The 15,333-nt window shown below is 41.8% G+C and overlaps 1 protein-coding gene across 9 annotated transcripts in view; it reads right to left on the bottom strand.

Annotated features, from left to right (window-relative positions):
- The window catches only part of PITPNM3 (PITPNM family member 3), a 357,499-nt gene that overhangs the window by 216,739 nt on the left and 125,427 nt on the right, over nucleotides 1-15,333 (bottom strand). For 5 of the 9 annotated variants that reach the window (XM_039507588.1, XM_039507587.1, XM_039507586.1 and 2 more), the window contains 2 exons: nucleotides 6,805-6,900; nucleotides 5,110-5,178 (listed from right to left, as the gene is read on the bottom strand). In XM_039507588.1, coding sequence (XP_039363522.1) covers nucleotides 5,110-5,178; nucleotides 6,805-6,865 — 130 coding nt within the window. In that variant the 5' untranslated portion in view covers nucleotides 6,866-6,900. The remainder of the gene's footprint in view (nucleotides 1-5,109; nucleotides 5,179-6,804; nucleotides 6,901-15,333) is intronic. The other 4 variants (XM_039507591.1, XM_039507589.1, XM_039507585.1 and 1 more) reach the window with 1 other exon arrangement.

Below are 15,333 nucleotides of genomic sequence, written 5' to 3'. Positions count from 1 at the left end.
GCTGCCATGGCTGCACTGCTCTGGTACCCAAGCTGGGTTAAAGGCCGCTGGGATGGGGTATGTTTACACGTACTGCAATTACAGTCCCTGATTGCAGTATAAACATACCCCGTCTCCTCTCAAATTGCCAATGAAAAGTAACTGTAGCTAAGCCAAAGTAGGCATTTAGGTGCTCGTATGGTCCCATCACATCTGTGTCTAAGTATCTCCTAAGTATTTAAAAATAGGCTTATTTTAAAAGGTACATTGAAATGCCCCGTCTTGAGACAGTTGCTGCATGATGCACTGACTGCTGACATTGAAGCAGAGACACGAGACAGTATCTCTGCCAGCATCCATGATCATATCGGCATGGAGAAAGTGCAACTACCAATTCCGTGCAAAGACTACTACAGCCACAGACCTAAGGAGCATGAAGCAAGCATAACATGACACCCCTGTGGATGTTGTCAGTGGCAGGGAATGAACCAGTGACTTCTGGATCTAAACGATGAACATCTACTGCCCAAGCTAAATGTCCCACATGTGTGAGCTCAAAGGCCATAACTGCCTCTTAAAGTTTCATATGACCATCTACTAGAGGGAGACAGAGAGCCACAACAAGGATGAGTTACACAACCATTACAGAATGCTATACAGAAAATCTCATGTATGGCGATCATGCACCAGAAACCTAAGGAAGAGCATGGCTACCTGGAGTTGCAGTTGTATTTGCAGAGTAAAAGTATCCACGACTGGCACACAGGGAAAAAGCAGCAGCACCACTATATTACAGCCTGTTGCATCAGCATAAAATGGCTGGAGGAAATAACATATCCTATCTAGTGCCAGAAATAAGGGAAGGATTTTTAAAGAGGTGTCAAGAACTTATTTGATTTCTCTGGAAATCAAAGATCTCATGCACACACAAAAATTTATGCTACCTTGTCATGGGTTTTAAAAATCCAAACACCATTGAAATAGAACTTTTAAATGCAACCGTACATGTATATCTGGCCTAAGATTATTTATTTCCAGGGAAAGTCAAATAAGTTCTTGACACCTCTTAAAGTGCTTTCCCCTTATTACTAGCACTAAACAACTATCCTATTTCTTCCTATCCTTTTAGGCGGGTGCAGTTGCCTCCAACACAGAAGCACTGAAACTTCTTCTTGGATGTGCCAGTCTCTGTTCCTTTTATTATGAAAATACAACTGCAACTCCAGACAGCCTTGCTCTTCCTTAGGTTAGTGGTGCTTAATAGATATGGATTATGGAAGCATAGTGCCGAGACTGGGCCTCAAATTCAATCTCAGATGTTCACATCCATTGCTAAATGGATTAAGCATCACTCCTGTGATTTATCTTCTACTTAATTGGTATCACATTCCTCAGCTGAGCCTATTTAGACTTAAAATGAAACTACTGAAAAATAAAACATGTTTTCGGTGCACTAAAGAAAAGACCTACTAAGGGCAAACCTATTGCCACAAAAATGTGCTAGGTGAAAATAGCACATTTCAGGAAAGTTAATAAACCATTTTAACTGTTAAAAGCTATGCAGGAAACCTGGCGATACTTCTCTTAGGGCTTGTCTATACTTAAAACACTACAGTGGTGCCAACAGAAGAAGAAAATCAGACTCACTGTTTGACAGTTAAATGTGTATTTTTACACTCTCCTCACCACTAACTGAAAAAAATACACACAGTTAAACAATATAGGTCAGGTCCTCAGCTGGTTTGAACTGGCGTATCACCAGTTACTTCAACAGAACTATACTGATATACATCAGCAGAAGATCTGGTGCTACACTTCCACTGCACATTCAGAATCCTCTTCTTTCTACATCTCTTCATTCATATCACTCCATCCCAAGAAATTACTCCTCCTTTGCATTAGTGAGCTTCTGGGAAAAGAGATTTGAGATACACCTCGATATATCGGGTCGCATTATAACACAAATTTGGATATAACGTGGTAAAGCAGTGCTCCAGAGTGGGGGGCGGGCGCTGTGCACTCCAGTGGATCAAAGCAAGTTCAATATAATGCGGTTTGGCTCCCGAGGACAGCGTTATATCGGGGTAGAGGTGTACTTGAGAAAATATATCTCAAGTATATATTTGAGAAAAATCTGAGATACACATTTTGCTTGTTTTCCATTTCCTTATGGGATAAGACTTTCCCTGCTCTGAAATCTGCATTAGTCAGGAATTATTCCTTCTAAAAACCATCCTAGACAGCCTGTGCTATACAAGCCACCCACCCAAGTACCCTGCAGCACTCTTTTAATCATGTTCTAACACAAATGTTAGCACAGTTTCCCTGACAAATATGTACAGGGATTTTATGGCTAATATTTTTCTAGCAACAACCTTGTTTAAACATGATTGTTGCTGGCACAGCTCTGATCCACTACATTACTCATATACTGCCAAAAAGTCAGCCCCATATACTCATGAAAGCACCAAGTCATCACTCTAGTTGGAAAAACATTTTTCCAAGTTAGCAAAATCACTCTGGCTAAGAAAATGCACCACTTCCAAGAAGCGCCAAGATCTTTCATGCTTTTAGGGCCAAATATTCAAACATGCATAACGCAGCTTGGGTATGTGCATACCAACCACTACAGGTCAGCATGGGTACAAAGTTTCATGTATGAACATACCTCACCTTCAGTAGCTCAGGGCATGATCCAAAGCCCATTGAAGATTGAAATCAATGGAATGTCTTCAATTGATTTTAACGGGCTCCGAGTCAGGCCAGTGGATTGTGCGGCAGTGTACGTGCAAGTTTCTGCCAACTTGGCTGTAGCTTTCTTAGCTAACACAGTCCACTCTTGTTTGTCCACAGTAAGTCACTGGACAAAGCATGGAGAAAGATGGAACGCATCACAGTGAGCCATAAGAGTCATCATCTACACTACCGCCCATACAGCCTCCCTACAACAGTAGCTTTGCACAATGCAAATTGCTTTGGTCCCACCTCAGGCAGCTATTACACTGAGGAATGTTTTAGTCACTTGAGTTGGTTTTTCATATGCTAGCAGTGACGTGCGCTGTACAATGTCCCACTACAGCAGCTGAGATCTTGTAGTCATCCCCTGTAAGAAATAGTGCAACCGTGCAAGGCTCTTCCTTCCAGAACACATTCCACCTGAGGAGCCAAGCGAGCTCAAGTCTGAGCTCAGCCTAAAGGGCAAAATACAAAAGCTTTTTTGTAGAATGGAGATTTCAATTAATTTACCGTTTATTAGTTACTGTCAAGGACCAGGGAGTCTCCAGACACACACAGCGATCGTAGGGTTTTAAAGAGGTGCTCAATGGGGTGATTCAAATATCTTAAGATTTGTTTTCACATTTAAAAAAAAAAATGAAGTGAGCAGTTGAGCTGCCATGCTTACAACTAGACATTATACTGAGCCTGTATCATACAGACTAAAGGCTCAAACTCCTATTAGCCATCCCTTTGTGGTATTAAACTCCTAGAAAGAGGGAGGGTAACAATACTATGAGGTACACAAGTTCATTAGGCAATTGATATTAAATATTCTCTCAGATTTATGCCCAGTGGCACTAACCCACCAAATCATCATCATCATCAAGGAGGAAAAAGCAACTGCGTGCTCTCTCAACTTCAATCTATTTGTCAAGCCATTTATTTTCTGAAAAATGCAAAAAACAGTTCTTGATTAACCACCCTCAGATTTCTCTTTAATAGTTGTACAGCTAAAGCACAGCTCAAAGCCAGGAGATCTGGGTTCTATCCTCAGCTCTGGCAGAGATGTGCTGTGTGACCTCGGGCAAGTCACGTATCACTCTGTGCCTCAGTTTACCCATATATAAAAGGGGGTAAATAATATTTATCTATCTTTCAGGAGTGTTGTGGGACTTAGTCCATTAATTATTTGTAAACTACTTGAAGATTTTCAGATGGAAGGACCTACAGAACAGCTCAGTAATATTTTAATTCTAATTTACAGAAGCACAGAAGAAGCCTGCAACGCTATGCATTTTTCTGGGAGTCAGGAAAGACCCTAAACAGCATGCTCTCATTAGGACTATGCAGAGGTCAGGGATAAGAAAATGTTGTTCTAGAGACTGAGCTTACAAATAAATGAAGAGGGAGGTCATCGACACATGTCCCCCTGCAATTTCATCCAGAGAAAAATTACCACCACTTTGTCTGGGCTATAGCTGTAACTTTACTGGGTCCATTTCTATCTTCTGTGATTCCATATGATGTGAGCAAGTTTCATTTGAGAGTCATGGAAACAGATTCCCAGGTCAACTTCATTCAGCCCAATAACTTATATTTAGTTAACACACATCTTCCAGAAGGCATCCTGAAGAGCTCTATGTAAACTCGAAAGCTTATCTTTTATTGGACCAACTGGTGAAAGAGACATTACCTCACCCACACTGACTCTCGAATATCCTGGGACCAACACAGCTACAGCACTGCACAGAAAGACATCCATTTGCATACCCTCTGTAGCCCTCCACTGCCCCACATGGATGGCAAGGGTAGGAACAAGAATAGAATTTTGTCCCAAATTTCATCATGAAATTTTATTTTAAACACATTTTTATTTCTTTGATTTAGAAATCAAGGGTTTGCCTTTCAACCCTGGAATAAATATAGCTCTTAAGCAGATACCTTGTCTTCCAAGTATCAAATTGGCATTAATTTTACAGCTACTGTAAGTGATTCCCAGAGAGCAAAATGGAAGGAGAGAGGCTAAGGAATCTGTTCAAAGCCATAGAGGGAGCCACTGCCAGAGGCAGGGAGAGAATTCAAAAGTTTGTGGCTCTTAGTCCCGTGCTCAGACCACATTTCTCCCCAGGTAATATGTCAGCTGTACTAATCATACATATAGAATGAAACAGCCTGTGGTAGGGAGAAGGATATTTCTGATTTATGTTCACATAACTGAGATCAGAATAGCTCCTCTGAAGGCAGAACAGCTATTCTAGATTTACCACCAGTGGACCCAGGGTCAGAATCTAACACAGTGGCAGTATCTCCTCTGAAGTTACGCACTTATCATTTGAACAAAAAGTGCTTGGATTTTCCTCTTCCTAAATTTGCCAAACTGTCTACTCCATTACACTACTTTACAGGACTCACGTTTATGGCAGATTTTCATATTTGCACTGTCATCTTCTTTGCAGCAGCCTTTTTGTCTTCTTCCCCTCCCTTAGATTTTGCAAGCAAACCAAAAAATAAAAATAAAAAAAAACCTGACAAAAATGTCTCCTTCACACTGACTTTCAACTCAAAAATATGTCAATGTGAAAACCCACCAGGTGGCTCTCTAATGAACGCAGGCTGGCTCTCCAATAATCCTACCAACGGAAAAGAAAAACCATTTTGAACTATGAAATTTGATTGCAAGACAGCTGACAAAACAGTCAAACATGCATGCCTGGATATTACCTAAAAACACCAATTACCTTTTGTGGCACCATCAAGCATCCCCAGACATCCAACAGACACACAATAATGAGGCAAGAACCTAGAAAGTTCATAAAATTAATTCTATCTGCTCCAGAAAAGCCATGTTCAAACAGAGAGTGGAAGCATTTGGAAAATGTCAGCTCTGTACTATAAATATCAACAGATGGGGAAATTTAACAATCTCAGCCATTAGAAATAAAATATACATTTTCTTTGTTAAGCATTGAATGTTTTTTCAAAAAGAAGTCATCAAAAGAAGCCTGCTGAATATGCCATTACCCAAAACAATCAAACGGAAAAAATGCATGCGCTTTCAAACCAGCACCTGGACATTTTAGCTTTGGCCTGTGGGGTTGTTGTTTCTTCATTATTTCAAACACATACGTACACACTATAATCAAGCAATTTAGGGGGGGAAAAATCCTCTTGCTTCTGGCCAGATTGCTCCGCCCTTTAAAATTATCAAGAGTTACAAATCCAGTAAATTCACTGAAGTCTTTTTCTAGTCCTCTTCACTCCTGGAATTCAGGCACCAATGCAACTAGAGTTTGCATCATCTATTGGTGTGCAAAAGAATCTTATTCCACCTCGACAGCCCACATTACAAAACTGCTACAAGTCGATTTCTCAACACTGACAGACTCAATCCTCTCCCGTGGGGAAAAGACCCAATGGAAGCATGCAGTTTAGCTGTTCGCATTTTTAATTTCCTGTAGACAAAACCACATCAGCCCCAATCCAAAAACTCCCCAGCATGTTACAGAAGACAACCCAGAATTCCCTAGTAAAAGTTGTTCATGGTCTGTCTAAGTGCCCCAGGAGGTTACAGAAAGAAGTTAGCCCTTCAGATTATCCAGTTGACCGCATTCATTATGGCTCATATCCTGAAGCTCTAATTACGCAGTTTTCACTCATTCGCAAAACTCTAGTCGACTTCAGTGGAAGTTTTGCCAGAGTAAAGATGGAGGGTCCAATTTTCAAAGATGCTGAGCACTTGCAACTCCCATGGACTTCATTAGGAGCTGTGGGCGCAAAGTACTTCTGATGCTCCGGTGATGGGTGACATATGAAGGGATGATTAGTTGATAGGCTAGATAATCAGGTGCCTCAGGATTTGGCTTTTAGGTTCCAATCCTGCAAAGATTTACATGAATGCTTCACTTTACACACTGAGAGGCCTCATTGGTGCCAATGGGAATACATGCATTGTGCAATCTAAGCACATGCATAAGACTTTGCAGGAGAGAGGGCCTGAAGTCTACAAAACTTGACCTGGCAGGTGGAAGATTAAAAAGCAAATCCAAATGTAGTTACTTATGTTACGTCGGTAAAATTCTGGGGGTGAAGAAAAAAATCTGTACATACCTCGGGCATCAAAAAATTCATCGTCTGAGCTCTCCACAGAGTCATTAATGATGTTCTGCATGTGCCACTGAGCGCCACTGAATCTGCGCGGACCAGCTGGAAATAAAGACAGACTCACATTAACAAAATTAAATGATGATCCGCTCGCCAAGCTAAAAAATATAAAAAGTCTAATTAAGTCCTTGTAAATTGTGTGAAATGCTCATTTTGACCAATTCACGTTTTTTAACCTAATGAGAGGGGCACTCAGAACATGGGGGTTGACAGCAAAAATTATACCTTCTGCAAAATCATCTGAATTAGAATGATTAAAGCAAACCCCTTGTTCAGGTTCAGTGTGCAATGCTTTCACCAAATTGAGTGACTTAAGACAAAGAAAAATTCCACTCAGTTGAACTTGTCAGACCATTACATTCCAAGCTCGCCCTCAAGCTGTGCAAATACTTCTAAAGACAGAAAGAAGCATTTCTTTGGGACAGCGGAGCAGCTCACGTTAGAACTGAATTTCTTCCATAGCTCTTATGAAGATGCACCATTCTGTTTGGCTTTCAGATTTACATGCAAACTACTGAATTTCCCACTCACTGAGTGGCTTCCTCAAATGAACACCAAAAAGCTTTGTTTTCTTTATTGTTAACATAAATGTTTCTATAGCTTTTGACAGAAGCTTGGCATTTGAAGATAAGGCCAAAGGATTTTGGGAGAGCTAAATAACAGCGTCACATTAATATAGCAAGGACACATTATACAACCTTACACTGATATGAAAACATGAAGCTATCTGTGCAGTTTGTGTCATCCATTCCTCATAGACTCATAGACTTTAAAGGTCAGAAGGGACCATTATGATCATCTAGTCTGACCTCCTGCACAACGCAGGCCACAGAATCTCACCCACCCACTCCTGTAACAAACCCCTAACCTATGTCTGAGTTACTGAAATCCTCAAATCGTGGTTTAAAGACCTCATATGTGATAGTGTGTGGTACCTGTGTATGACAGGACCACACCACACTTCAGACAGGATATAACAAAATGTCCAAGAACTGAACCATGCAGAGAGATACATAGCTAGGGAGAAAGCTGGAATTTGGCCAGCATTCTCCCGGGCTAACATTGCCACAATTTTCACTCCATTTAGTGCATTTATATACACAGGCTGTATTTTATTTCTACGAAGGAAAGGCTGTTTCACAAGACATGTACACTTACAACCCCGCTTCAAACCAATGGGAGGGCCAAGGGGGAAAAAGGTCCATCATTAACATTTTAGAACTAAATTCATCTTTTCATGAGCATCTACTTACCACATCAAAACAAAATGTTTTATTCACTTAGTGAGTCCCCAAAAGAGGTAGATTCAACTACGATGGCCCAATTGGCCCATCTTAACTTGGTGGCCTTCTGGCAAACCTTATTACCACCTAGTAATAATACTTCCCTCTTGTAATAGGGCTCTCCATTCTTAGACCTCAAAATGTGTTACAAAGGAGGCCAGTATCACAACCCCCCTTTTACAAACAGCAAAATGGAGGCACCAATTGGTGAATGAACTCACCCAAAGTCACCCAGCTGGCCAAATGTCAGAGCTGGGAAAAGAACCCACCTTCTTCCAAGTCCTAGTTTAGCACCCTGTCTAATGGAGTGTGCTGCCTCTCAATCTCTATAACCCTCTCTCTCTCCTTGGCTGTTCTTTTTTACACACACACACCCCGAGAGGGCCGCAGAGAAGAGGAGACACTATCCTGGTGTTAAGTAACATGGTGGGGATTTAATAGCCAAAGTCTTTTCCTCCATCTAGCATGTTGGTATGGTCCTTGATAGAGAGATTGGGCCAATCACAGCATTTGGCTTTCGATCTGAACTCTGTCCATCTTCTAGTTGACAACACCTTTCTGCTACTCGTTAGTGACAACTGATGTCCCCTGTTAACGCAGAAGATTCTGGACTCCTCAGAGAAATCCACGGTCACCAAGATATGTGATTTCATTGTATGATAATGTAAGAGCAGAGCTACCCACTTAGCAAAGGCCTAGGCAACAAGCAATCATTTAAAGCTTTTTAGCGATCTTCATTTCTACGTGGCCAGAATCAATAATCCAAGGTGCTGCTATCAAACCCACCCAGAAAAAGCCTTTGCCCATTTCACTTTAATACATGTCAGTAACATCACTGCCACTGACCTGAGAGAAGTGTTTCAAAGCAAGAGGAATGATTCAGTGGTGTAGTCTCATTGCAGGAGTTTTGCGGGGAGATTACTTCATGAATGGTCTGAAGGAATTTATATTCATACATATTTTAAACACTCTCTCTCACACACACACACACACAGTAGAACCCATATTTTACAAACTAACTGGGGACTGAGGGGGATCATAAAAATTGAAAAGCTCATACAATTGAACATCTCAACATTACAGTAGATACGGTGCAAAAGTAGCAGTCCGGTGCACTGCATCACTTTCTCAGTGTCCTTCAACCCACTGTGAAACAATTTCCAATTCAATGGAATGTGCAAGTTCTTCATTAACTATTCTTTGGAAGACAATGCAGCTCAGACCCTTAATGGTTTCCTCCATCCCTTTTACAGAAGTTGTCATTCAACAGCAAGTTTTCAATTACACTTAGACTTGGTATACACTACATACTTACTTTGGTATAACTAGGTCACTCGGGGATGTGAAAAATGCACACCCCTGAGCAACATAGTTATATCGACTTTAACCTCCCGTGTAGACAGCGCTGTATTGGCAGGAGAGCTTCTCCTGACAACATAGCTTCCACCTCCTGTCAGCTTAGAGTGTTTTCACCAGATACGCTACAGTGCCAATGTAAATTTGTAGTGTAGACCTGCCCTCAGTCAGTGAAGAAGTCACAATTAACACAAATGCTTCAGCTACCAGAGTTGTTGTGCAGCAATACTCCACTCTGGTGATGCTACATTTCAGTCTCTCTCATCTGTATAGAAACCTCCCTTCCTTCAGTGATAGTGAAAGTGCCATGCCAGGCAACTGCCCTATTACAAGGGACACTATCAAGTTAAAAATCATTAGAGCTAACCAGAAAACAGGATCCCTTCCTGTCTCCACCCACACAGAAAATTTCAACAAAAGTTTTTTTTGGTTTATTTTTATAATGGAAAAGTGTTTAGCCAAACCCCTCACGCACCCACCCACACATATATTTGGGCCAAAACACAAAAATATTTCAATTTGGAAATGCTATCATGATGCCTCATGGGAGCTGTAGTGCAAGTGGTTTATGCTCCCATTCTATTCTATAGGCAGAGCTCTCTGGTTTGACTATATTTCCCATGATGCAAGACAGTGATGTGAGGCAGCTGCATCATAGGAGTCTTTGGTCATGGTGCATCATGGGAGATATAGTCCACTGCCAACAATGAAGACACCCTTACCCACATTACTAATAACTGGAGAGATGGGCCTGTGCTGAAGTTCTGATCCGGACATGAATCTGCATTGTGCCAAAAGGCCAAGAGCAGGAAGGAGAGTTCAGACCCAGCACCTAAGATCAAGGTTTTTTCAAACTTTTCAAATTAAGGCATCGCCAATCTGGAGTCAAAAGTCTTCATGACCCAGCCTCCCTTACATTCACTATAAAGATAAAGCATAAAAAAGTATCAGTGATACCAATGATAAACCTATATTATATAATTGTGTGTTTCAAGAGATTGACAAAGAATACTTGACCTTGAAGGACAGGGGACTGTGGGAAGTGAGATTTTCTTTGCATTAGCTTGTAATAAGATTTTCAGCATCTTACAACCTCCAAATGTCTTTAATGACACTCCCGGGGGGAGGGGGGGGTTGCAACTTTACCTGTTGAGAAACACTGCCTTAGATCATCAAACGTGGATATGAGGGTACTTCGTGCTATATGTGCCATCTGCAGTTATTTTTGCATCTCTATAAAGTTGGGAAAGAGAAACAGACAAACAAGGAGCGTTCTGGTGAAGTAACCCAAAGCTACGGTTACCATCACTGAGGGAGAATGTTTGTTTGTTTTTAAACTACTGTTCCCAGTGGAATAAAAAATAAATTATTCAAACATTTCTAAAAGGCTTCAGCTTTGGACAAACTTCTTTTGTAAAACCCTGATTCCCTTATACGAGCTGAGTAGTAGAGCCAGGCAAAACTTTTCAGCTAAATAATTTTATTTGTTTGAAACTGCAGTTTCAGGTTGACTGAAATGATCCACGAATTTGACATGAATTCGCTGAACAGTTTTGAACACACTTCCCTTTTCAGGTTAAATTTACAAGGGAACTCAAGTGCCATCCACAAAAAGGAAGGAGAAGGAAATGGTGATATCCTCAGTATCCGAAAGCCTATGCTGTCTCAGGAGTGTAAAGTCATATGTAAAAAAGCCAAAAATGGCTCAGAACTTAAAAATTGGATGGTAACAGACTGTGAAACCCAGTGATGATTCAGCTTGGTGATATGCTGAACAAAGATCTCTCACCGTGCTTTTAGCTGCTTCTTTTGCTTCACACTGACTCAACAGAAATTGTAGACTTAAGAGTGACATGCAGAGTGACATTTCTGGACTCTTATTATACAGATAGCTCGGTGCTTAGGGCACCCACCTACATTGTGGAAGACTCAGTTTCATATCCCTGCTCTGGAGCAAGGATTTGAACCTGGGTCTCCCACATCCCAGGTGAGTGTGCTAACCACCGGGCAAATGGATAAAAAAGGGGACATTTTCCTTTACTTCTGTTTATAAAAGATTAAAATGCCCAGAAATAAAAACAATTTTGTTTTGGGTCGAATGTTTCATTTGACCTGAAATGAAATTTTGGTTGACTTTTTCAATTCTTTTTTTTTTTATTTTTTTTTTTTGCTTTGAGTCAAACTGATTTTTATTTTATTTTTCAGAAGTGCCGGCAAACTGGAAAATCAGCTATTTGCCCAGCTCTACTGAAAAGCACCTGATTGCACAGGTAAACCCATTGGTTTCAATGCTATTGCTTGTGGAGAAAGTAGCAGAATCTGGCCCTAATGTTTGACTTAACCACCCCGTATTTAAACGAACAATGGAGCTTCCCATGTACATTTCTGCTCAGATTACAGAATTCGGTATGACAAGGAGAGCTCTAAAGATCTTTTACCTTCTGGTTTCCTGTTTATCTCAGGCTGAGGAGGCTGAATTGGAAAAGATACTGTGATGATTTTATTAGAAAGTAGCAAGTCTTCCTTCCCCAAAGGGAAAAAAACATGCCTGTACCAAGGGGCTGTGCTGATGTTATCTGACCTGCTCTTTCATTAAGGAGCTGCCTAATAACTGTGTAAACCTCTCACTGAGGTCCACATAGGGATTAGGAGTGCTAAAAGATTTGCTTTAAACAAAAACGTTTGTTACAATAGTTCATTCGCACCTGGTTGTGTCAGCACTCCCATTGTAAGCCTTTATTGGCAGGGGGTTTATATCTTGGCTCTAACAAGTCTCTCTGGGCTGAATCTTGGCATAAGAGGGGTTTTTTTGGACTTGAATTTCAAAAATATCAGCCTGACTTTTGCACCAGAACAAAGGTTTTAATGTACATTTTACTGAGTCTGGAAAACAACTGCGACTGTCAAGTTAAGTAACCTCATATGACTCTACCATTCCATTGTCCTCCTTTAGACAACACACCACAGCTTAATGAATCCTAGACTGCAAGTTGTCTGGGGCAGGGACTGTCTTTGTATAATGCATTCATACATTGCTTAGTACAACCCGGCTTGGATCCTTGTTTATGATCTCTTGGCACAACTGCAATGAAAATATAAAACGGAAGGGGTTGCAGAGTTGTACGTGTTGATATATATTATGACCTCAGAGGGGCTTTCACGTAGCAGAAATAGTGTATGTTTGGTTTTAGAGCTGAGTGAAGTCATTTACTTTTCCCACTGATGAGAACTTTGCAAAAACATTTTCATCTGTGAAAAATATCAGGAAGCAAAGTGAAATTTTGCTGTTGTAGACAGCCCTCTCAGGACAAACCTACAGGGGACGGGGATTCTCTCTCTCAGGTCTGCATCAACAAAACCTATGTCGCACACAGGGCAGGGTTTCTCAACCAGTGGGTCACAATGCCCAGATGATGATCCCAGGAGTCGTGAGGCATCAAAAATGTTTTTACAGTCTAAAGCAAAGAAATCCTTACTCCACCACTCCCACCACCTCTTTACCCTTTAAGTGTAAGTACTCTGCCAACCTCTCAGAACACACATACATGCATGTAAATTATATAGACTTACCACTGTTCTCACTGACACTTTTTTACTCCAATTTCTTTTCTTTTTTTAACTCTTAAGTTTATACTATACATCAGAGCCGTCAATACTTTTTTATTTAGACTAAGAAGACTCCAGCCTACAAAGGTTGAGAAATACTGATCGAGAGTTCTTGCCAAAAGAAGGCTGTTGAGTTATGCATCCCGCCAGCAAAGGTAGACTGGCTGGATCACAGCCAGGGATGCTATTTGATAAGCACACTGTGGATCTGAAATGCTGTCATGGGGGTCTCTCGCCACACTGGCGCCTCCTGCTGGCTGTTTCAGGAATTAGCACTGGTCAACGGGCATGCCCTCCGGTGGTGGTGGCTGTCCCGTCCTCGTCTCTGCCTGCAGACCCACTGCGGTTCCAGTCTGACTGCCCTCTAGCCATGCCACAATCCGGGTTCCCCCCTTCTGGGGGACTGCAAGAGTCTAGCTGCTTCTCACAGTGGCTTGGCAGTCATTAGCCTGGCCGCTTCTTCAGCGGCGAGGGGGGGAAGTGGGGGAGGACCCTGGCCCACCACTACTCTGGGTCCCATCCCAGGGACCCTGAAAACAACAGCTTCCCGCTGCCCCCCTTTCTTTCTCCACCAGTCTGTCGCACTTCCCTGCAGCCCCAGCACCTCTGGCTCCTTCACCCAGGGCCTCAGGCCTGCAAGCCCTAGCAGCCCTGTTCCTGCAACCCTCTAGGAAGCTGGTCCCCTCCCTTGGGCTTCCTGCAGCTTCCTTTTATACGTTCCAGCTGGGCCCTAATTGGCTGTTTCCTTGCAGCCCTCCAGGCTGGGTTTTAACCCTGTCAGGGCCAGTGCGGGGCAGGCTCCCCATCACAAATGCATAATCAAAATAATGAGCTTTTAACATCTGACACCTTGCGAGCCACCAAAGCTAGAATAAAACTGGTCTACATCACTGGAACTCAGGGGCTGTCAGCTTTCTGACAGCATGTAGCTTTAGATCTGTTCAAGTACAGGCTGCTTTGTGCCAAACTCCAGGCGCAAGGCTGCTTGAAGGGGAGTCCTGCATAGGGAACCCTCCTGTAGCCCAGAGCAATCATAGCAGTTCCTATGACATCCCCACCTATCCTCCTCTGTAGTGGCAGTGTCTGGGGAAAAAGAGGTGTCCCTGCAACCCAACAGTCCCTGGCTGTTGGAATTTGGGTTCTGCTGAGGATGTAGCCCTTGATTTTTAACCTTGGGGATTCTCAAAATTTCATACTTTGAATCAGTCACTTGTCCTTCAGAGCATGCAAAAATATAAGGCTGTTTATACCAGGTAAGCATACTTGAAACACCCTAAAAAGTCCTGGATCGCTGCGACCCTAAAAATATGGTGCTTTACAGCAGACCCATAACGAGAGGGCACGCTACAAACTCCCCCAGCCAAATCTGCTACCCTCTAACAAAGACGGAGAAAAGAACCTCCATGGAAGTGCGGATCTCGGAGGAATGGATGATTTAACAGAATCACAGAAATTAGACAAGGAAGAGACAAATTATTTCCTATGATTCACCTTGTCGAAGTGGGAAAACCACACTGATTAATGGTAAAGGCAAATTTAACCTTCTAGCTAAACAATATTCAGTCTCTCACTGTTAATGATACTACTATTACTTTAATCAATCCCATTTGATCAGCACAACAGATTGTGTTCTTAATGTAATGTGCATAAACGTATTGTGTCCCATTATTGCTAATGAAAATGGCACCCATGGAGTAACACCTTGATAATGTAGACTAATACGCACGAACACAAGGAATACTAATGTTGTTTCCTATTAAATAGCACCTACTTATGCTGAAGTGCTCCCAGACTCCCAGTGTTCCCCTTAAATTAAACTGGAAAACCTCCAAAGCGGGAGTTAATTGAGTGCTGCATCTGATTAGTACAAATGTTTATGGATTGCTTTGACTCCCTCTGCCATGTACAACAACATACCTGAAGGACAAGTTCTTTTCCATCTTCATTTTAGGGTAAGGACTGTTTAAAGCCTTTACATTTGCATTTAAAATGGGAAAGTTGTTATAATGAACTCGGACACCAGAATCTCTAACATCACTGCTGCAGTTTATTATATTACCTAACTGGGAATGTTACGTGTTGATTTAAGAAACACATAAGCAATGGGCAAATCCTGAGCCTCTCAGAGACTGATCATCCCCAAAATTTTAATCTTCACATTACGCTTCTTTTCAGCAACCCTCTAAACCATAACTGCTTCAGAAAGGGAATTTCCTTCCCATAGGAGATT

This window comes from Mauremys reevesii, linkage group 20 (genome assembly GCF_016161935.1).
Source record: "Mauremys reevesii isolate NIE-2019 linkage group 20, ASM1616193v1, whole genome shotgun sequence".
NCBI classification, from domain to species: domain Eukaryota; kingdom Metazoa; phylum Chordata; order Testudines; family Geoemydidae; genus Mauremys; species Mauremys reevesii.
The sequence above is the reverse complement of the archived record's forward strand: the minus strand, read 5'-3'. Positions and strand labels throughout refer to the sequence as shown.